Here is a 21,983-nt window from a genome sequence, read left to right on the forward strand (position 1 = left end):
GCAACCAGCTTACATCCCTGAGACAGGAAACCACAGGTGGCTGACTGTGAAGATGTCTCTGGTTGCCGGACAATAGCCACCGGGGGCTCTCTTAACGCGTGTTCCTTGACTGGAAAACTGAACGAGAAAAGAGCAGCGCTGCCCCTGCCATGTCTGGAACTACCGCATGAACTCTATCTTGAACCTCTGTGCTCAGGGGAGAGCGCGAACGCAGTCCCCCACTACCAGAAATTATGCAGTCGAGATTCCCACATTTGGGGAATTCGCAGGGGTCAGCATGACCGGAGTGCAATGGCCAAGCCTCACCCTGGGTGAACCACCTTTCTGATCATGGTATCTCCCCTGCCAGGTAAGTATGAGTTGCTGGACGGAGCAAATGGCGCAGCCGTTTTCTATCGGCCATCTTTCCAGACGGTGATGCCCAGCCACCGAGCATGGGGAATGGGCCAGCAACCCCAGTCTCCTGACGGCGCTGTACTTGCAGCAGACGTGCCTGTGCCTGTGCCTGCAAACCACTTGCTAGTAACTGTGGCAACCGATAAAGAACGTGAGCTTCCGCCAAATGTTCGCTTTGTGTTTTGTCATCAGTTGGGACTGCCAATGCATGGTTTCCGTGGGACGCACTCGATTTGGGAATAGCAGACACTATAAGGGGAGGGGAGGGTAGTGTGTTTTCGGTTCGTTCTTTCTTTTCCGCTGCCTGCTTTCTTTCTCTACAGATGCCTTCTTTTTCTCTGGTTAGTTGTTGAGTTGGTCGATTTTGACAGGTCGGCCTCCTGCTTTGCTGCGGTTCGGGCCGTCTTTGCCTAGAGCTCCGTGCTTTGCACTCTTGCCTATTATATGTTCTGTTCCATTTTCTTACGTCAGACTGTCAGCACAGCGCTCAAACGACATGGCTTGAAGAACAACGCGGGATCTACAAACGTTCCGGAAGAGAACTTCACGAACAAATGCGGAAGCGTTGACTAAACAACCTCCCGCTGCAACCAGCTTACATCCCTGAGACAGGAAACCACAGGTGGCTGACTGTGAAGATGTCTCTGGTTGCCGGACAATAGCCACCGGGGGCTCTCTTAACGCGTGTTCCTTGACTGGAAAACTGAACGAGAAAAGAGCAGCGCTGCCCCTGCCATGTCTGGAACTACCGCATGAACTCTATCTTGAACCTCTGTGCTCAGGGGAGAGCGCGAACGCAGTCCCCCACTACCAGAAATTATGCAGTCGAGATTCCCACATTTGGGGAATTCGCAGGGGTCAGCATGACCGGAGTGCAATGGCCAAGCCTCGCCCTGGGTGAACCACCTTTCTGATCATGGTATCTCCCCTGCCAGGTAAGTATGAGTTGCTGGACGGAGCAAATGGCGCAGCCGTTTTCTATCGGCCATCTTTCCTGACGGTGATGCCCAGCCACCGAGCATGGGGAATGGGCCAGCAACCCCAGTCTCCTGACGGCGCTGTACTTGCAGCAGACGTGCCTGTGCCTGTGCCTGCAAACCACTTGCTAGTAACTGTGGCAACCGATAAAGAACGTGAGCTTCCGCCAAATGTTCGCTTTGTGTTTTGTCATCAGTTGGGACTGCCAATGCATGGTTTCCGTGGGACGCACTCGATTTGGGAATAGCAGACACTATAAGGGGAGGGGAGGGTAGTGTGTTTTCGGTTCGTTCTTTCTTTTCCGCTGCCTGCTTTCTTTCTCTACAGATGCCTTCTTTTTCTCTGGTTAGTTGTTGAGTTGGTCGATTTTGACAGGTCGGCCTCCTGCTTTGCTGCGGTTCGGGCCGTCTTTGCCTAGAGCTCCGTGCTTTGCACTCTTGCCTATTATATGTTCTGTTCCATTTTCTTACGTCAGACTGTCAGCACAGCGCTCAAACGACATGGCTTGAAGAACAACGCGGGATCTACAAACGTTCCGGAAGAGAACTTCACAAACAAATGCGGAAGCGTTGACTAAACAACCTCCCGCTGCAACCAGCTTACATCCCTGAGACAGGAAACCACAGGTGGCTGACTGTGAAGATGTCTCTGGTTGCCGGACAATAGCCACCGGGGGCTCTCTTAACGCGTGTTCCTTGACTGGAAAACTGAACGAGAAAAGAGCAGCGCTGCCCCTGCCATGTCTGGAACTACCGCATGAACTCTATCTTGAACCTCTGTGCTCAGGGGAGAGCGCGAACGCAGTCCCCCACTACCAGAAATTATGCAGTCGAGATTCCCACATTTGGGGAATTCGCAGGGGTCAGCATGACCGGAGTGCAATGGCCAAGCCTCGCCCTGGGTGAACCACCTTTCTGATCATGGTATCTCCCCTGCCAGGTAAGTATGAGTTGCTGGACGGAGCAAATGGCGCAGCCGTTTTCTATCGGCCATCTTTCCTGACGGTGATGCCCAGCCACCGAGCATGGGGAATGGGCCAGCAACCCCAGTCTCCTGACGGCGCTGTACTTGCAGCAGACGTGCCTGTGCCTGTGCCTGCAAACCACTTGCTAGTAACTGTGGCAACCGATAAAGAACGTGAGCTTCCGCCAAATGTTCGCTTTGTGTTTTGTCATCAGTTGGGACTGCCAATGCATGGTTTCCGTGGGACGCACTCGATTTGGGAATAGCAGACACTATAAGGGGAGGGGAGGGTAGTGTGTTTTCGGTTCGTTCTTTCTTTTCCGCTGCCTGCTTTCTTTCTCTACAGATGCCTTCTTTTTCTCTGGTTAGTTGTTGAGTTGGTCGATTTTGACAGGTCGGCCTCCTGCTTTGCTGCGGTTCGGGCCGTCTTTGCCTAGAGCTCCGTGCTTTGCACTCTTGCCTATTATATGTTCTGTTCCATTTTCTTACGTCAGACTGTCAGCACAGCGCTCAAACGACATGGCTTGAAGAACAACGCGGGATCTACAAACGTTCCGGAAGAGAACTTCACAAACAAATGCGGAAGCGTGACTAAACAACCTCCCGCTGCAACCAGCTTACATCCCTGAGACAGGAAACCACAGGTGGCTGACTGTGAAGATGTCTCTGGTTGCCGGACAATAGCCACCAGGGGCTCTCTTAACGCGTGTTCCTTGACTGGAAAACTGAACGAGAAAAGAGCAGCGCTGCCCCTGCCATGTCTGGAACTACCGCATGAACTCTATCTTGAACCTCTGTGCTCAGGGGAGAGCGCGAACGCAGTCCCCCACTACCAGAAATTATGCAGTCGAGATTCCCACATTTGGGGAATTCGCAGGGGTCAGCATGACCGGAGTGCAATGGCCAAGCCTCACCCTGGGTGAACCACCTTTCTGATCATGGTATCTCCCCTGCCAGGTAAGTATGAGTTGCTGGACGGAGCAAATGGCGCAGCCGTTTTCTATCGGCCATCTTTCCTGACGGTGATGCCCAGCCACCGAGCATGGGGAATGGGCCAGCAACCCCAGTCTCCTGACGGCGCTGTACTTGCAGCAGACGTGCCTGTGCCTGTGCCTGCAAACCACTTGCTAGTAACTGTGGCAACCGATAAAGAACGTGAGCTTCCGCCAAATGTTCGCTTTGTGTTTTGTCATCAGTTGGGACTGCCAATGCATGGTTTCCGTGGGACGCACTCGATTTGGGAATAGCAGACACTATAAGGGGAGGGGAGGGTAGTGTGTTTTCGGTTCGTTCTTTCTTTTCCGCTGCCTGCTTTCTTTCTCTACAGATGCCTTCTTTTTCTCTGGTTAGTTGTTGAGTTGGTCGATTTTGACAGGTCGGCCTCCTGCTTTGCTGCGGTTCGGGCCGTCTTTGCCTAGAGCTCCGTGCTTTGCACTCTTGCCTATTATATGTTCTGTTCCATTTTCTTACGTCAGACTGTCAGCACAGCGCTCAAACGACATGGCTTGAAGAACAACGCGGGATCTACAAACGTTCCGGAAGAGAACTTCACGAACAAATGCGGAAGCGTTGACTAAACAACCTCCCGCTGCAACCAGCTTACATCCCTGAGACAGGAAACCACAGGTGGCTGACTGTGAAGATGTCTCTGGTTGCCGGACAATAGCCACCAGGGGCTCTCTTAACGCGTGTTCCTTGACTGGAAAACTGAACGAGAAAAGAGCAGCGCTGCCCCTGCCATGTCTGGAACTACCGCATGAACTCTATCTTGAACCTCTGTGCTCAGGGGAGAGCGCGAACGCAGTCCCCCACTACCAGAAATTATGCAGTCGAGATTCCCACATTTGGGGAATTCGCAGACGTCTGCCCAAGGAACGTGCAATGTCAACTATAGACTTTAGACTCTCGTCCAATGAAAAGCCGCGATTGTGTAAAGTTTGATTAGGCCCTGGGCCAATCGGAGGGCTGCATTGTCTTAAGTTTAAAATCACGGCCAATCAGCGCTGAGAATTTTCTAAAGTTTCTCTCACTCTGGATGCTCACAGTTTATCGGGTCAGAGAGTTCATCTGCTGTCCAGATAAATTCATATGCTGAAGTGATTTCGTGTGGTAAGTTATTTTTGTACTGTTATATTGATGCACAGTATGTTTTGGTCACGGCACGTTTGAAATATCTCACTCTTCGTGCAGTATTCGTGAGGCTGCGCCTTCAAAAAGTACACCTGTCGTATGGATTTTGTGTGATAAGTTATTTTTAAATGGTTATATTGATGCACAGTATGTTTTGCTCACATCACGTTTGAAATATTTCACTCTTTGTGCAGCATTTTCTGTGTTCGTGAGGCTGCGCCGTCAGAAAGTACACCTGTCGTGGTGATTTATAGTGGTAGGGTATTTTTATCCTGTTCTGATAAACTGTATGTTTTGCTCACATCACGTTTGATATATTTTACTGTGTGTGCAGTATTTGGTCTGTGTGTGTGACGCTGCGCCGTCAGACGTTCACCCATTTCAGAGATTTTGTGTGGTAAGCTATTTTTATTGTTATATTAATGCTAAGATCACATCATGTTTGAAATCTCTCACTCTTTGTGCAGTGTTTGGTCTGTGCTGGTGACGCTGTGCCGTCAGAAAGTTCACCTGTCCTAGATATTTCGTGAGGTAAGTTGTTTTTATACTGTGATATTACTTAAATGCATATTTGGCTGCACAAAATCTGAAAAAGTTTAGCTTTTGTATTATTTTCGACGCTCGCGTCGGTTTGATAGCTCCGTATACATAGTAAACAGTTGTTTCATTAAAATATAGCAACAAACATGCTAATAAATAAATATCCCTTTATATATAGCAATATATGTTACCATGGCGATTATTATCATTAGTTGTAACATCTAAGAACATCTTAAGATCTTAACTGGGACAAAACATATGATCAATACCTGTATTTGTGATCATAAGAATATAGTAAAATCGTTATTGCCATAGACTGAATAATATATCACTGATTCTCAAGGCCTGGGACAAAAACATATTCAGCAATTACTGCTATAAGCTTTAAAATGAAAATGTGCATACATTAAATATGATTTGTTATGTTATTTCAAGTATTATATGTGTAAATGATATCATATTAATGATAGTATGTATTTAACATGCTTAGAATGCATTTTACCTTACCTTATATCAGCCATATGGAGGTTGATTTTGATAGCTGCCCCCTAAAAAACACAATATACAACTGTAAGCATTTGAAAATAATGTGTAAGAGCAATTGATATGAAAATTCATGTTTTCATTGCCACTGTCAAATGCATCATCTCTGTCAGCATTGTTAACCATTGTCAGAGAACTTCTTTTGATGATATTTGATTGATTTGTTAATTATCAAACATGTAAAAATGGAAAAAAACACACAAAATGTCTTTTTAATACTTTTATCATGAGCTCAGAGCTAAGACCATATTCCCTCTCTATATTTGTGATGATTATAAGAATACTTCTTACAGGTGAATTAGACATGGATCCACTGTTGCCCACCCTGAGCATCGTTGACACCAGTGTGCCACAGGACAGACAACAGTGCTTTCTTAAAGCATCGAAGGACGCCAAGACCCTGGCCTCTCGCAACAGGTGCTTCGAGCGGAACACTAGCCAGGACAAAAAAACTGCTTGTGAGGAAGGTAATATCTTATTTGTGTGTTTCTGTCATATGCGTACACTGCAGACTGTTGTTTGCATTAATGTTATTTTTATGTCTTAGCTAAAAAAAGATGCCAGCACATTACTTGTGCGCCATCGGAGGTCCAGTATCTCGGCCAGCTCATTTTAAACTTTGGCAAATACAATGGCCAAAGTTTTAAATGGCTGGTGGAGAACGACGTTGGCTACATTAAATAGTAAGTATGTTGCTATACATTTGCATAAGCTGTTTTTACACAAATTAATTTCTCTTTTTGAAATTTCAGTGTGCTGGATATACACATCAAGGAGCGTCGCCATCAAGGAAGAAAAGAGGGCCCAGGTGAGTATATAAAGGATCTTCTGTTACAGTATGTGCAACTGTTTCCACAGGTTTCCTGCCACCTCGAGGTCAACGTCGACAGGGCCATCTACGGTCAGGGCCGCTTCAGATCTTTCACGTTCCTGGAGATGTGGCAGTGGTACAGCCTGCACAAGACCCTGCAGGCTGATCCACAAGCTGGCAGTGCCCAAGAAAAGAAGATGGCACAGGAGGCGTTCTGCTCTGTGCGGCAGTGGCTGACGATGAAGGAGGAGGACATCAGCGTCAAGACACTGAAGCGGTTCCGGCAGTACATTCTCAACAAAGAGGTAGGCTTTATTTATTTCTTTTAAATGTGACTTTATTAAAAAAATATATATATCATGCTGGCAACATTTCATGCAAACTACAACCTGTAACTCACAGAAACCCCCAGAAGACAGGCCTCTTCCTGCAGCGGCGGCCAGCTCCAGCTCGTCGGGACCTAGAGGTGATGGTGGATGGGCGGATGATGCGCTACTGGTGGAAGCCCTCAGTGCTTTTGAAGCACAAGGTGTATATCCCTTTAATTATTGTCTTTAACTGTTCATGTACCATAGCATAAATCTTTTATTAATAAATAAATCAATGACACACAAAATCAAAACACTGAGCTGATGAGATTGTCTTCTTGCTGCTTTGACACTGACTTTTGCCCATCTTGTGTTTTTTTGTCTTTCTTTAGCAGTGGAGGACAAAGGCGGTCTGCCGAAGAAACCACTCAGCTCCTCTGAAAGACAAGGTATATCACATAATGAATGTCACTTATTAACATTTATTCATACTGTTGTAGCATGAACTACAGTTGAGGGCCCTCCTGTGAGATATTTATTTAAGGTAATGGAGCAAGGACATGTTCACAGTACTTAGGATAGTATATTATCTTCTGAAGAAAGTTTTATTTGTTTTATTATTTATGTTTTTCTATTGGCTACAGAACAAACAGTGTTAACCTAGTTAAGCCTTTACTTTCTCAGGCTGAATATGGTAACACTTCAGTATAATAGTCCTTTAGTTAATCAATTTACTAACACTAAGTGTCGCCAATCTTGTGCAGCATTTATTAATTACAGTTCAACATTAATGCATTATTAAAATCCAAAGTTGTGCTTGTTGACATTACTTAATGCACAGTGTATTAATGAACTAAAGTTATTTAACTTAAATAACATGAAATCGTTAACAAAGATAAATTAATACTGTTATTAATGTATTAAATTTCTTGTTCATGTTAGTAAATGCATTAACTAATATTAACTAATGAACTATTACTCTAAAGTGTTACCCTAAAGGGTGACACTTTACAATAAGTTTGTATTAGTTAATGTCAAACCATTTACCACCATAAACAAGCAATGAACAATACACTTAATACAGTATTTGTTCGTGTTACAGTCATCCATCCCAACTCACAGTCCAGCAACTAAGCATTAAATATTATTTTAAAAAAGCATTAGTACATGTTGAACTATGATTAAAAAATGTTGTACAAGCATTGTTCAGAATTAGTACATGTTAGTAAATACATTATCTAATGAAACCTTATTGTAAAGTGTGACCCAATATTTTATACTGTCATCATGGCAAAGATAAATTATGAGAAATGAGTTATTAGAACTATTATGTTTAGAAATGTGCCTGAACAAGTCCTCTCTCCATTACACATAAATTGTGAAAAATAAACTCAAATTTAACAGGGGGGCTTATAATTCCGGCTTCAACTGTATGCATTAATAAATAAAAGTCGTCACACTAAGACACTGTGTTCTGATAATCACAACTGTGCTCATTTAGGAGCCGGGGAAGCAAAGAGAAGAAAACGTTCCTGTGAAGATGTTTCACAGAAGCCCCACTCAGACTCTCCACTGTCTGCTGTAAGTTCATCGTTTGTACATCACAATTAGGTGGTGTATATACTCCTGAATACAGTTTTGTGAGCATAGATGGGGAGGCTGTGCAAAAAGTATGATTATGTCAATGAAAAAGGTTTTACCTATTATACTTACTTTGTTGAAGGCTCCTGCATCAACTTCTTTATTGGAGGCTCCTGCATCAGCCTCATCAGTTCCTGTCTTTTCTTCTTCATCGGCTCCTGCATCAGCCTCATCAGTTCCTGTCTTTTCTTCTTCATCGGCTCCTGCATCAGCCTCATCAGTTCCTGTCTTTTCTTCTTCATCGGCTCCTGCATCAGCCTCGTCAGTTCCTGTCTTTTCTTCTTCATCGGCTCCTGCATCAGCCTCGTCAGTTCCTGCCTTGGCTTCTTCATCGGCTCCTGCAGCAGCCTCGTCAGTTCCTGCCTTGGCTTCTTCATCGGCTCCTGTATCAGCCTCATCAGTTCCTGCCTCGGCTTCTTCATCGGCTCCTGCATCAGCCTCGTCAGTTCCTCCCTTGGCTTCTTCATCGGCTCCTGCATCAGCCTCATCAGTTCCTGCCTCGGCTTCTTCATCGGCTCCTGCATCAGCCTCATCAGTTCCTGCCTCGGCTTCTTCATCGGCTCCTGCATCAGCTTCTGTGTCAGCTTCTGACGTTCAACCTAGAAGGTCATCTGGTGGGTCAACACACAGTGACCCAGCACATTCTGAGGTAACTGTCAAAGAACTCTGTGGTTGTGAAGATAAGAAAAATGTATACTTTAATACTAAAACTTTAATTGATTTTAACACAGTTTTGTCTCGGTTATTCTAATTACCAGGTGTCATTTGAGGGTTGGCACAAGATGTGGGAGTCTGGTCTTCATGGGCTGCCCAGTGCAGACATACTGTGGCTTAAGGAGGATGCTGAAAGGGGACTCTTTCAGAGGGCCATGTCTTATAAAGACAAACATGGAAACAGAAAGTGGAGGAAAGTCCTGAAGGATGACCGGATGTGGTTTCACCCTCCAGAATCTCCTGGAGTGGTGGAAGGAAAAGTCCCCTCAGCAGACTCCTTTTTTCGCAGCTCGGTTTTTTTTCTGGAGACCAGTCGGTGTGTGGCGTTACAGTCTTCGGTGCCCAAGGTCTGACTGCCCAGCACGCACCAATCAGAAGGCTTTTCTCTACCGTTGTGGGTATTCATCCACGGTAAGACAGATCTGCCACATGTCTGGCTGGTACTCCATGCTGACTGAGGTCCTGGCATGCAACGCCTGTAGAAAGGCTGCAAAGGAGTCGGAAGAGCATACTATTGGTCGTTTCCTGTCATGGGATCAGTGCATCCTTAACCAGCTCAGTCCAGCTCACAGAGCGGTGTTTCCTGCTGTCTTGACGCTACGGTGAGTCTCTAGCAGAATACAAATCATTGTGAAATTATGCAGAGTCTTAAAAAAAGTTAAGATTTACCATCATCTAATGATTGTGTTGCTCCTATGATTCTAGGCGTGGCGTGGACAAGCAGGTGATCCGCCTGATGAGGGATCGCACTGAGGGAAACACCATGGTGAAGGTTTGGAGACAGGTGCAGGAGAGCCACTGCGAGGACTATCTGCAGAGAAAGGACATGTACACCACTCTTCTCAGCCAGTACAACAAACCTGGGAAGATCACTCGTAAGTCAGAGTTAATTGTTTTCTTAAAGGGATAGTTCACCCAGAAGTGAGTAGTTTTAAACTTGTTAAACACAAAAGAAGATATTCTGAAGAAAGCCGAAATCCTGTAACCATTGTAATCCATTGTAAAAAAACAAACAGATACTATGGAAGTCAATGGTTACAGGTTTCTGACATTTTTCTAAATATCTTGTTTAGTGTTTAAAAGAAACCCATAATGGTTTGAAATCATTAAAAGGATCAGCAAATGATGACAGAATTATTATTATTATTATTATTTTTAAATTCCTAACCTTTTGAGCATTTAATCAAAGATTAAGTAGCAAAGTGTCCGTTTTCTCTGCTTTTAGGGAGTTTGTGCCAGCAGTTCCAGCGACCACCAGCACGGAGAGAGCCGCCATCTGCCAGACTGATGAGAAAGGCGTTTCTTATTTCAGAGGCAGATAACATCGAGGACTACCGTACTCAGATTATGTCCACATTTGGCAAAGTCCTAAAGTACGACTCCACCAAGAAGGTAAATTTAACACAATGGAAAATAAGTCAGTTTGTAAACGTATTGCAAAACCTTTTTACTGTTGTTCTTTCAGGAAATCCTTTATCATAGAGATTTTATCCTTAAAATATTATTGTCCACTTTTGCATCATGGCACATTTTAACTATTAACGACAATTGATGAGTAAAGTATTATTAATTGTTTAATAATAAATAATTATCAATAAATTAATATCTAATATGGGTTACTGGTGCTTTAAAATCGTGTTTGTCACCATCACACGCACCTGATTATTATTCATACTTACCTACGTCTTCGTGTGTCGTTTTCTTCACTTCAGGTTTCCTCCTGCATGCTCTGCATCCGAAATCTAATGAGCTGTAATGCAAAAACACATTATTAATTCATATCTGAATATTAGTGACTCTTACTTTCTTGATCTGGTGCAGAAAAAAAAAACTACAAAATACAAATGTTTTAATCTATTTGTGTTGCATTTGTTATCAGATCTGCAAGAAACTCTCCGGCGATGGAAAAGGCACTGCAGAGTGGTGTACCAATGTGGCCAACGAGCAGGGGCAGATCCTTATATCTGTTCTCACCTGTGAGGAGTCATTGGAGAAGATGAGGCCGATGGCTGAAGGCCTCATGGAGAGGTACAGGAGAGCTGATGAGGCACCGCCCGAGCTCATGTATGTGGATCGTGGCTGCTGTCGCGTCCACGCCGTGTCCTCGGTTGAGCAGCTCTTCAGTGACTGGACGGACAGGGGTTGGTACGGCTGGACATCTTTCATTGGATCCATCGATTCGATGCAGCTCTTCGGACAGATCATCATCCAAAGTATGCCCTGTTCAAGTCTGCCCTCTCTGCTGCCGTCTTTGCCTACAACAAAGACGACATGGCTCTTCTGGTACAGGCGATACGTGCCGGTCACCCAACCAACTATGCCTCTCTGGCTGACAGCCAGATCATCGAGCTGCGTGTCAGTAAATATGACCTCAGCCATTATGTCAGGAGGATCACAGTTGGTGCCCAGGAAACATGTGCGCGCGTGCAGTGCGCCATTGATCTCCTGAAGGGAGCCGCAGGGATGGATGAGAACCAGGTGCATCTGTTTAAGGACTCTGCAGCCATCGACCACGTCTGGGAGAACCAGCAGAAGCACCTTGAATGCATCCAGGATCCACCAGGGAGGAACATGTACACCATCACCAAGTATGTGACCCGTAACGGTGTTCGTCTTGCGCGGTACAGTACGGTGAGAGGAAGCAACAGTCTGGAGGGCTTTCATTCCTTTCTGCCTGACATGATCCCGGGACCCCACTGTGCTGCCGTCCCGTTTCAAGTCTATCTGCTGGCTGGCATCGCACGCTGGAACTCAAACAGGGAGTCAGCCAGCGTCCAAGGGCGGAAAGGGAGGAAACATATGGTGTACATGTCTCCTCTGGTCCATCGCCTAAACCAAAGGTGCCAGGAGCTGTTTGGGGAGGTGGAGGAGGCAAACTACAGGCCTCCAGTTCCTGCTGGTGATGAGCGCATTGGTCTGGAGTACCTGTTTTCCCAGTCCTCAGAGCCCTTCAGTGCCCCTGATCATTACGCTCAGACTAGAGAGACACTTCAGGCAGATGAGGATGAGGATGAAGATGTTCCTGCTGGGGTGGCAGAGGAAGAGGAAGAGGATGATGTGGGCTACTCCTCAGACCACGAGAGGGACAGCCTGACTCCTCTGAGGAACCGTCTGTGCCTCACCGATCAGGCAGTGGCTGCTGAATTTGACCCCTGTGTGGAGGACGTGTGCGGTCCCAATCATCTGCCTGGGTACCAGCACGTAGAGGATCTGTGTAAAGTCCTTGTTGAGATCGCCCTGGAGGAAGGAAAACTTGCCTTAAATGAGTCGACCAGGCAAAAGGTCATCAGCGCCTGGAACAAGCTTGACCTCCATGACCGCAGCATCCAACAATTCGACAGCCTCTACTCTGCACGCTGGGGCAATGCTCTGTTTGGCCGCACCAGTGGAGATCCGACTGAGGCGTCCCTGGTGCAGAAGCTCAAGTTCAGCAAGCGTTACTCAGCCGCACACTTGGTGGACTCCAGAAAGAACCGGCTGATGTACTGCCTGGTCAAACAGCTGTGGCTTCATCCTGGTGTTGGAGGAAAAGCTAAAGGGTCACCGCTGAAGCAGCATATCACTAAACTGTACCAGCGTGTGCAGCAGAGAGTGACGGTGGACGATGATCAGCTCAGCAAACTCGGGATTCCCATCCTGAAAATAAATTCAAAGTGCGTGAGCGAGTTCATCAGGAGGCAGGAGGCGCTGTCAGCCACAAACGTCACTGACCAGGGTCTGTCTGTCCTCCGTCGTCACCAGAGCGTCTCCAGCACCAGCCAGCCCCCTGCTGAGGAGCTTCCAGAGGAAAGACCCCATACCAGCCGGCCTGCAGTGCAGTATCAGATCACCACTTCTCTGGCCGGCACCCGAAAGTTAAAGCAAAGGCAAATCTTACCTGTCCCTCCCTCTGCTCTTGCTCAACCAGTTCCTGCGCCGGCCCATTCGATGTCCGCAGTACTCTGGCACACACACACTCCGCTGACTGCACCTCCTGCTGTTTCCTTGTCGCAGGCATCCACTCTGCCACTGTTGCCCTCAAGATCAACAATCTACAAGAGGAAAAAGGCAGGACTCAGTGGCTCTGGACATCCAACCTCAGTGAAGGTTTACATCTGTGCTCTGTGTGGCCAACCAACTCAAGGTCACAAGAAATACAGAAAGAAGAGCTACTGTGAGAGCTCCAAAGCCTCCACGTCCACAAACCTTGCTGGGCAGACGTTTGACTGTTTTGAAGACTTTAAAAGGGCTGTGGACGTTCTCTTGGGCTCTCAGTCTCAGGCCTCCGAGTCTGTCTAACTGGACCTCTATCCATATTGCGGTTCATAGTTTTTGACTTGTAACAGTGTTATTGTTGCAAAAATGTATATGTTATAATAACAGTTGGTTGTTTAAAAGTTTACAGTGTTTTACACTAATTTGTTGATTGTTGTAACACTGGTATTGATGCATAAATGTATGTTATAATAACAGTTGATTTTTTAAAAAGTTTACAGGTTTTTACAGTTTGCACTAATTTGTTGACTGTTTTTTACACTTATTGTTGCACAAATGTTCGCAATATTAACATTTGATTGTTTCAGAGTATACATCGTTTTATACTAATTTGTAGATTGTAACTTATTGTTGCAAAAATGTAACCGTTTACAAAAGTTAAGCTTTTTTTTTTTACAGTTTGCACTAATTTGTTGATTGTTGTAGAAACAAATGTTATATTAACATTTGACTGTTTAAGTTTACAGTGTTTTACACTAATTTGTTGATTGTTGTAGAAACAAATGTTATATTAACATTTGACTGTTTAAGTTTACAGTGTTTTACACTAATTTGTTGATTGTTGTAGAAACAAATGTTATATTAACATTTGACTGTTTAAGTTTACAGTGTTTTACACTAATTTGTTGATTGTTGTAACACTGTTTTGTTCCAGAAATGTATGTTATGTTAACAGTTTATTGTTTTACAGTTTACAGTATTTCTTTAATTGTTTTCTTGTTTTTATTTATTTATTTATGTTTATTAAGTATATATTATCATAATGTTATTTAAAGTACTTTAATATAATTATTTTATTTAATTATTTATTCATTATAAAATTTTAGTAATAAAAAAAAATATATATATATATATAATTATGTTATTTAAAGTACTTTAATTATTATTTTGTGATAACTAATGTTGCTTTATATACTTTAATTGTTAGCTTTGTTTTTTTTTTAAGAGGATTTATTTATTTATTTTTTTTTAATATCTAAATGCTTGACCTGGCAGTATTTTTTTATGTATACAAATATATTCTTAGATCTATAACTGCTATCAGTAATATTAAAACTAATGATTCTAATAGTAATGTGTTTTTTATTATGTACAAAGTATATCTATTGTATACATTTTTATGTCAGGCAGATTTAACTATGTTTAGAACTTTTCTTTTTCACTTTTAATAAATTTGGATAATAAAATACAATCTCGTGTTTCTTTTTGTATGTGTTGGAAGGACTTCATTGGTTTTTAAAAATAGCCTAAATCTTCTGATTTTGAATTTAATTTAGAATCATTATCTGAGTCTATGACAATAATATGCAGTCCATTTTAATAGTAACCTCTGGTACAGGCGCTCTGTCTGTTGCAATTGCAAGTCTATTGCTCCTCTGTGTTTTTCCAAGTCCAGTTCTGGAGTCGATGACAGCTTATCCTGTTGCCGTCAGATGGGATGCCAGTGGAGTCATCCTTAAACCACACTCCAACATCAAGCTCCACCTGCAACACACAAATACAAAAACTGTACATTATTCAAATATCCTATGACATTACACTGTTGTAATTTGTTACAAAGTAGTTAGTTACTATAATTAAAATACTTACCCAGTAACAAAGTAAGGGATTATTATTCATTTTATGTAATTGTATTACTGCTATTAGAAATATGATTGTATATCTGTATAATATAATATAATAGAACAGAAGCTAAATATTTGCATTTTTTTGGTTATACAAACAAATTTAAGAATAATTCTACTAAACATTATGCATTTATAAAAAAAGTTTGACCTTTAATTACTAATATTAATTATATTACATATGAATATTTTATTTATAGAACTGATATTACATGAATTAATTTATATATTCCATCTGTTGAGGTTTATGGGGATTTTGAGTGAACCATTAAAAGTTATTTAATTTAAAAAGCAACTTAAATTTTAATAACAAACTTATTAAATGATCATTTCATAGTTCACTTTTGTGCACAGTTAGAGCTGTTTGCTTTAATTTCAATAGGACCACACCATATAGAACGTGTTCTGACAGTTACTACTATTTGTTTTGATGACATCACCAGGGGGTTGGTCACTCTCAAAATCAGTTCATTCATGGTTTGCTGACACTCAATCAACCAATCAAGTGCTGTAATTGCCTACACATCCATAATGAAATTTGCACGCCGTACAGGTCGATCGCCATTCGCAGGGGTCAGCATGACTGGAGTGCAATGGCCAAGCCTCGCCCTGGGTGAACCACCTTTCTGATCATGGTATCTCCCCTGCCAGGTAAGTATGAGTTGCTGGACGGAGCAAATGGCGCAGCCGTTTTCTATCGGCCATCTTTCCTGACGGTGATGCCCAGCCACCGAGCATGGGGAATGGGCCAGCAACCCCAGTCTCCTGACGGCGCTGTACTTGCAGCAGACGTGCCTGTGCCTGTGCCTGCAAACCACTTGCTAGTAACTGTGGCAACCGATAAAGAACGTGAGCTTCCGCCAAATGTTCGCTTTGTGTTTTGTCATCAGTTGGGACTGCCAATGCATGGTTTCCGTGGGATGCACTCGATTTGGGAATAGCAGACACTATAAGGGGAGGGGAGGGTAGTGTGTTTTCGGTTCGTTCTTTCTTTTCCGCTGCCTGCTTTCTTTCTCTACAGATGCCTTCTTTTTCTCTGGTTAGTTGTTGAGTTGGTCGATTTTGACAGGTCGGCCTCCTGCTTTGCTGCGGTTCGGGCCGTCTTTGCCTAGAGCTCCGTGCTTTGCACTCTTGCCTATTATATGTTCTGTTCCATTTTCTTACGTCAGACTGTCAGCACAGCGCTCAAACGACATGGCTTGAAGAACAACGCGGGATCTACAAACGTTCCGGAAGAGAACTTCACGAACAAATGCGGAAGCGTTGACTAAACAACCTCCCGCTGCAACCAGCTTACATCCCTGAGACAGGAAACCACAGGTGGCTGACTGTGAAGATGTCTCTGGTTGCCGGACAATAGCCACCGGGGGCTCTCTTAACGCGTGTTCCTTGACTGGAAAACTGAACGAGAAAAGAGCAGCGCTGCTCCTGCCATGTCTGGAACTACCGCATGAACTCTATCTTGAACCTCTGTGCTCAGGGGAGAGCGCGAACGCAGTCCCCCACTACCAGAAATTATGCAGTCGAGATTCCCACATTTGGGGAATTCGCAGGGGTCAGCATGACCGGAGTGCAATGGCCAAGCCTCGCCCTGGGTGAACCACCTTTCTGATCATGGTATCGCCCCTGCCAGGTAAGTATGAGTTGCTGGACGGAGCAAATGGCGCAGCCGTTTTCTATCGGCCATCTTTCCTGACGGTGATGCCCAGCCACCGAGCATGGGGAATGGGCCAGCAACCCCAGTCTCCTGACGGCGCTGTACTTGCAGCAGACGTGCCTGTGCCTGTGCCTGCAAACCACTTGCTAGTAACTGTGGCAACCGATAAAGAACGTGAGCTTCCGCCAAATGTTCGCTTTGTGTTTTGTCATCAGTTGGGACTGCCAATGCATGGTTTCCGTGGGACGCACTCGATTTGGGAATAGCAGACACTATAAGGGGAGGGGAGGGTAGTGTGTTTTCGGTTCGTTCTTTCTTTTCCGCTGCCTGCTTTCTTTCTCTACAGATGCCTTCTTTTTCTCTGGTTAGTTGTTGAGTTGGTCGATTTTGACAGGTCGGCCTCCTGCTTTGCTGCGGTTCGGGCCGTCTTTGCCTAGAGCTCCGTGCTTTGCACTCTTGCCTATTATATGTTCTGTTCCATTTTCTTACGTCAGACTGTCAGCACAGCGCTCAAACGACATGGCTTGAAGAACAACGCGGGATCTACAAACGTTCCGGAAGAGAACTTCACGAACAAATGCGGAAGCGTTGACTAAACAACCTCCCGCTGCAACCAGCTTACATCCCTGAGACAGGAAACCACAGGTGGCTGACTGTGAAGATGTCTCTGGTTGCCGGACAATAGCCACCGGGGGCTCTCTTAACGCGTGTTCCTTGACTGGAAAACTGAACGAGAAAAGAGCAGCGCTGCCCCTGCCATGTCTGGAACTACCGCATGAACTCTATCTTGAACCTCTGTGCTCAGGGGAGAGCGCGAACGCAGTCCCCCACTACCAGAAATTATGCAGTCGAGATTCCCACATTTGGGGAATTCGCAGACGTCTGCCCAAGGAACGTGCAATGTAAACTGTAGACTTTAGACTCTCATCCAATGAAAAGCCGCGATTGTCTAAAGTTTGATTAGACCCTGGGCCAATTGGAGGGCTGCATTGTCTAAAGTTTAAAATCACGACCAATCAGCGCTGAGGATTTTCTAAAGTTTCTCTCACTCTGGACGCTCACAGTTTATCGGGTCAGAGAGTTCATCTGCTGTCGAGATAAATTCATATGCTGAAGTGATTTCGTGTGGTAAGTTTTTTTTATACTGTTATATTGATGCACAGTATGTTTTGGTCACGGCACGTTTGAAATATCTCACTCTTCGTGCAGTATTCGTGAGGCTGCGCCTTCAAAAAGTAAACCTGTCTTAGAGATTTTGTGTGATAAGTTATTTTTAAATGGTTATATTGATGCACAGTATGTTTTGGTCACATCACGTCTGAAATATTTCACTCCATGCAGCATTTTGTCTGTTCGTGAGGCTGCGCTGTCAAAAAGTACACCTGTCGTGGTGATTTATAGTGGTAGGGTATTTTTATCCTGTTATGATAAACAGTATGTTTTGCTCACATCACGTTTGAAATATTTCACTCTTTGTGCAGCATTTTCTGTGTTCGTGAGGCTGCGCCGTCAGAAAGTACACCTGTCGTGGTGATTTATAGAGGTAGGTTATTTTTATCCTGTTCTGATAAACTGTATGTTTTGCTCACATCACGTTTGATATATTTTACTGTGTGTGCAGTATTTTGTCTGTGTGTGTGACGCTGCGCCGTCAGACGTTCACCCATTTCAGAGATTTTGTGTGGTAAGCTATTTTTATTGTTATATTAATGCTAAGATCACATCATGTTTGAAATCTCTCACTCTTTGTGCAGTGTTTGGTCTGTGCTGGTGACGCTGTGCCGTCAGAAAGTTCACCTGTCCTAGATATTTCGTGAGGTAAGTTGTTTTTATACTGTGATATTACTTAAATGCATATTTGGCTGCACAAAACCTGAAAAAGTTTAGCTTTTGTATTATTTTCGACGCTCGCGTCGGTTTGATAGCTCCGTATACATAGTAAACAGTTGTTTCATTAAAATATAGCAACAAACATGCTAATAAATAAATATCCCTTTATATATAGCAATATATGTTACCATGGCGATTATTATCATTAGTTGTAACATCTAAGAACATCTTAAGATCTTAACTGGGACAAAACATATGATCGATACCTGTATTTGTGATCATAAGAATATAGTAAAATCGTTATTGCCATAGACTGAATAATATATCACTGATTCTCAAGGCCTGGGACAAAAACATTTTCAGCAATTACTGCTATAAGCTTTAAAATGAAAATGTGCATACATTAAATATGATTTATGTTATTTCAAGTATTATATGTGTAAATGATATCATATTAATGATAGTATGTATTTAACATGCTTAGAATGCATTTTACCTTACCTTATATAGAGGTTGATATTGATAGCTGCCCCTTAAAAAACACAAAATACAACTGTAAGCATTTGAAAATAATGTGTAAGAGCAATTGATATGAAAATTCATGTTTTCATTGCCACTGTCAAATGCATCATCTCTGTCAGCATTGTTAACCATTGTCAGATAACTTCTTTTGATGATATTTCATTTATTTGTTAATTATCAAACATGTAAAAATGGAAAAAAGACTTAACACACAAAATGTCTTTTTAATACTTTTATCATGAGCTCAGAGCTAAGACCATATTCCCTCTCTATATTTGTGATGATTATAAGAATACTTCCTACAGGTGAATTAGACATGGATCCACTGTTGCCCACCCTGAGCATCGTTGACACCAGTGTGCCACAGGACAGACAACAGTGCTTTCTTAAAGCATCGAAGGACGCCAAGACCCTGGCCTCTCGCAACAGGTGCTTCGAGCGGAACACTAGCCAGGACAAAAAAACTGCTTGTGAGGAAGGTAATATCTTATTTGTGTGTTTCTGTCATATGCGTACACTGCAGACTGTTGTTTGCATTAATGTTATTTTTATGTCTTATCTAAAAAAAGATGCCAGCACATTACTTGTGCACCATCTGAGGTCCAGTACCTCGGCCAGCTCATTCTAAACTTTGGCAAATACAATGGCCAAAGTTTTAAATGGCTGGTGGAGAACGGCGTTGGCTACATTAAATAGTAAGTATGTTGCTATACATTTGTATAAGCTGTTTTTACACAAATAATTTATCTTTTTGAAATTTCAGTGTGCTGGATATACACATCAAGGAGCGTCGCCATCAAGAAAGAAAAGAGGGCCCAGGTGAGTATATAAAGGATCTTCTGTTACAGTATGTGCAACCTCTTTCCACAGGTTTCCTGCCACCTCGAGGTCAACGTCGACAGGGCCATCTACGGTCAGGGCCGCTTCAGATCCTTCACGTTCCTGGAGATGGGGCAGTGGTACAGCCTGCACAAGACCCTGCAGGCTGATCCACAAGCTGGCAGCGCCCAAGAAAAGAAGATGGCACAGGAGGCGTTCTGCTCTGTGCGGCAGTGGCTGATGATGAAGGAGGAGGACATCAGCGTCAAGACACTGAAGCGGTTCCGGCAGTACATTCTCAACAAAGAGGTAGGCTTTATTTATTTCTTTTAAATGTGACTTTATTAAAAAAAAAAAAAAAATATATATATATATATATATATATATATATATATATATATATATATATATATATATCATGCTGGCAACATTTCATGCAAACTACAACCTGTAACTCACAGAAACCCCCAGAAGACAGGCCTCTTCCTGCAGTGGCGGCCAGCTCCAGCTCGTCGGGATCTAGAGGTGATGGTGGATGGGCGGATGATGCGCTACTGGTGGAAGCCCTCAGTGCTTTTGAAGCACAAGGTGTATATCCCTTTAATTATTGTCTTTAATTGTTCATGTACCATAGCATAAATCTTTTATTAATAAATAAATCAATGACACACAAAATCAAAACACTGAGCTGATGAGATTGTCTTCTTGCTGATTTGACACTAACTTTTGCCCATCTTGTGTTTTTTTGTCTTTCTTTAGCAGTGGAGGACAAAGGCGGTCTGCTGAAGAAACCACTCAGCTCCTCTGAAAGACAAGGTATATCACATAATGAATGTCACTTATTAACATTTATTCATACTGTTGTAGCAGGAACTACAGTTGATGGCCCTCCTGTGAAATATTTATTTCAGGTAATGGAGCAAGGACATGTTCACAGTACTTAGGATAGTATATTATCTTCTGAAGAAAGTTTTATTTGTTTCATTATTTATGTTTTTCTATTGGCTACAGAACAAACAGTGTCAACCTAGTTAAGCCTTTACTTTCTCAGGTTGAATATGGTAACTGTGGTATTCTTATAGTAATAAATCAGACGAGACAGGAATCTCGGCGTTCAACATTTCTTTACTTCACTTACTACCCGCTTCACTTCCGTTTCTCAACAGTTACATGAAAGTTTCTTAATTCAACATAAAAGTCACAGTACTGAATTACATGTGAACACAACATTTCCCCCTTTTTTAAAACAGCTTGTGGGGTACCTAAGCAATAAGATTAGGTGGTCAGTATCAGTTACTAATTTAAGCACAATCACCTTAAGTCAGTTAACCAACTTTAACTCTGTAGTGTAAAACACTGTTTGTTTGTTTTTTTTCTTAACAGTAGAAATACAGATTTTAACAGTTCTGTAATATTAGGAACCCATAGATAAGTACGCCACTTCTCAACAGCCCACACACATGCTAGTGCTTCCTTTTCAACAGTAGCGTACTTCCGCTCAGCAGCAGAGAGAGTGCGCGATGCAAATGCTACAGTACGTTCAATCCCATCTGAACTGACTTGAGATAGAATAGCACCCAGGCCGTAATCAGAAGCATCTGTGGAGACAATGGTGTGCAAACTGGGGTCAAATAATGCCAAAGAAGGGCTGTTTGCCAGCAGCTGCTTAACCTTGGTCAAGCTTAGTTCAGCTTCCTCTGACCAGCTGAATCCACTTGGAGCTTGTAGACATGCTCGTACTGGAGCTACAACAGTGGCAAAATCAGGTATAAATTTACTGTACCATGTCATAAGTCTCAGTAAGGAGCGCAAAGTAGAAGCATCTGAGGGTGCAGGTGCATTGAGTATTGCCTGCACTCGTGACTCATCAGGACGGAGGCCCTCAGCTGACACTGTATGCCCTAAAAACAGTAGGCTGGTTTGTCGGAAACAACATTTTTCTTTATTTAGTTGCAAGCCAGCAGCCTCTAGGCGTTGTAGGACTGCTTGTAGTGTTTTATCGTGAGAAGGCATGTCACGTCCATGTATAATAATGTCATCCAGATAACTTTCGACCCCTGATAAGCCAGCCAGAATGTTTGTCATCATTTTTTGGAACATTGCAGGCGCTGATGCTAATCCATAGGGAACACAGCAAAATCTGTACAGTCCATCATGGGTAATGAAGGCAGTGAGATCGCGACTCTCTTTATGCAGCGGTACTTGATAGTAAGCATTAGTCAAGTCAATGGTAGTAAAAATAGTAGAACCCT

General features: G+C 43.4%; 1 protein-coding gene, 1 long non-coding RNA gene and 6 other non-coding genes across 8 annotated transcripts; 2 read left to right on the plus strand and 6 right to left on the minus strand.

Annotated features, from left to right (window-relative positions):
* Window positions 1-193: 193 nt before the first annotated feature.
* Window positions 194-357, minus strand: LOC130213869 (U1 spliceosomal RNA). Its single transcript, XR_008835522.1, has one exon. It is a non-coding gene; the product is annotated as a U1 spliceosomal RNA (small nuclear RNA).
* Window positions 358-1,175: 818 nt separating this feature from the next.
* Window positions 1,176-1,339, minus strand: LOC130213878 (U1 spliceosomal RNA). The gene has a single exon (XR_008835531.1). It is a non-coding gene; the product is annotated as a U1 spliceosomal RNA (small nuclear RNA).
* An 818-nt stretch (window positions 1,340-2,157) lies between these two features.
* On the minus strand, window positions 2,158-2,321 carry LOC130213880 (U1 spliceosomal RNA). The gene has a single exon (XR_008835532.1). It is a non-coding gene; the product is annotated as a U1 spliceosomal RNA (small nuclear RNA).
* An 817-nt stretch (window positions 2,322-3,138) lies between these two features.
* On the minus strand, window positions 3,139-3,302 carry LOC130213870 (U1 spliceosomal RNA). Its single transcript, XR_008835523.1, has one exon. It is a non-coding gene; the product is annotated as a U1 spliceosomal RNA (small nuclear RNA).
* A 1,515-nt stretch (window positions 3,303-4,817) lies between these two features.
* LOC130247905 (uncharacterized) lies at window positions 4,818-8,345 on the plus strand. The gene is made up of 8 exons (XM_056481412.1): window positions 4,818-4,864; window positions 4,935-4,998; window positions 5,844-6,017; window positions 6,098-6,233; window positions 6,303-6,666; window positions 6,764-6,890; window positions 7,062-7,118; window positions 8,281-8,345. The coding sequence occupies exons 3-8, from the start codon at window positions 5,855-5,857 to the stop codon at window positions 8,343-8,345; spliced, it is 912 nt and encodes a 303-aa protein (XP_056337387.1). The 5' UTR covers window positions 4,818-4,864; window positions 4,935-4,998; window positions 5,844-5,854.
* Window positions 8,346-15,405: 7,060 nt separating this feature from the next.
* Window positions 15,406-15,562, minus strand: LOC130213900 (U1 spliceosomal RNA). The gene has a single exon (XR_008835550.1). It is a non-coding gene; the product is annotated as a U1 spliceosomal RNA (small nuclear RNA).
* Window positions 15,563-16,380: 818 nt separating this feature from the next.
* Window positions 16,381-16,544, minus strand: LOC130213881 (U1 spliceosomal RNA). Its single transcript, XR_008835533.1, has one exon. It is a non-coding gene; the product is annotated as a U1 spliceosomal RNA (small nuclear RNA).
* A 1,460-nt stretch (window positions 16,545-18,004) lies between these two features.
* LOC130247507 (uncharacterized) lies at window positions 18,005-19,395 on the plus strand. Its single transcript, XR_008839554.1, has 4 exons — window positions 18,005-18,103; window positions 18,182-18,244; window positions 18,315-18,378; window positions 19,218-19,395. It is a non-coding gene; the product is annotated as an uncharacterized LOC130247507 (long non-coding RNA).
* Window positions 19,396-21,983: the final 2,588 nt, after the last annotated feature.

Source organism: Danio aesculapii, chromosome 20 (genome assembly GCF_903798145.1).
Source record: "Danio aesculapii chromosome 20, fDanAes4.1, whole genome shotgun sequence".
Classification (NCBI taxonomy): Eukaryota; Metazoa; Chordata; class Actinopteri; order Cypriniformes; family Danionidae; genus Danio; species Danio aesculapii.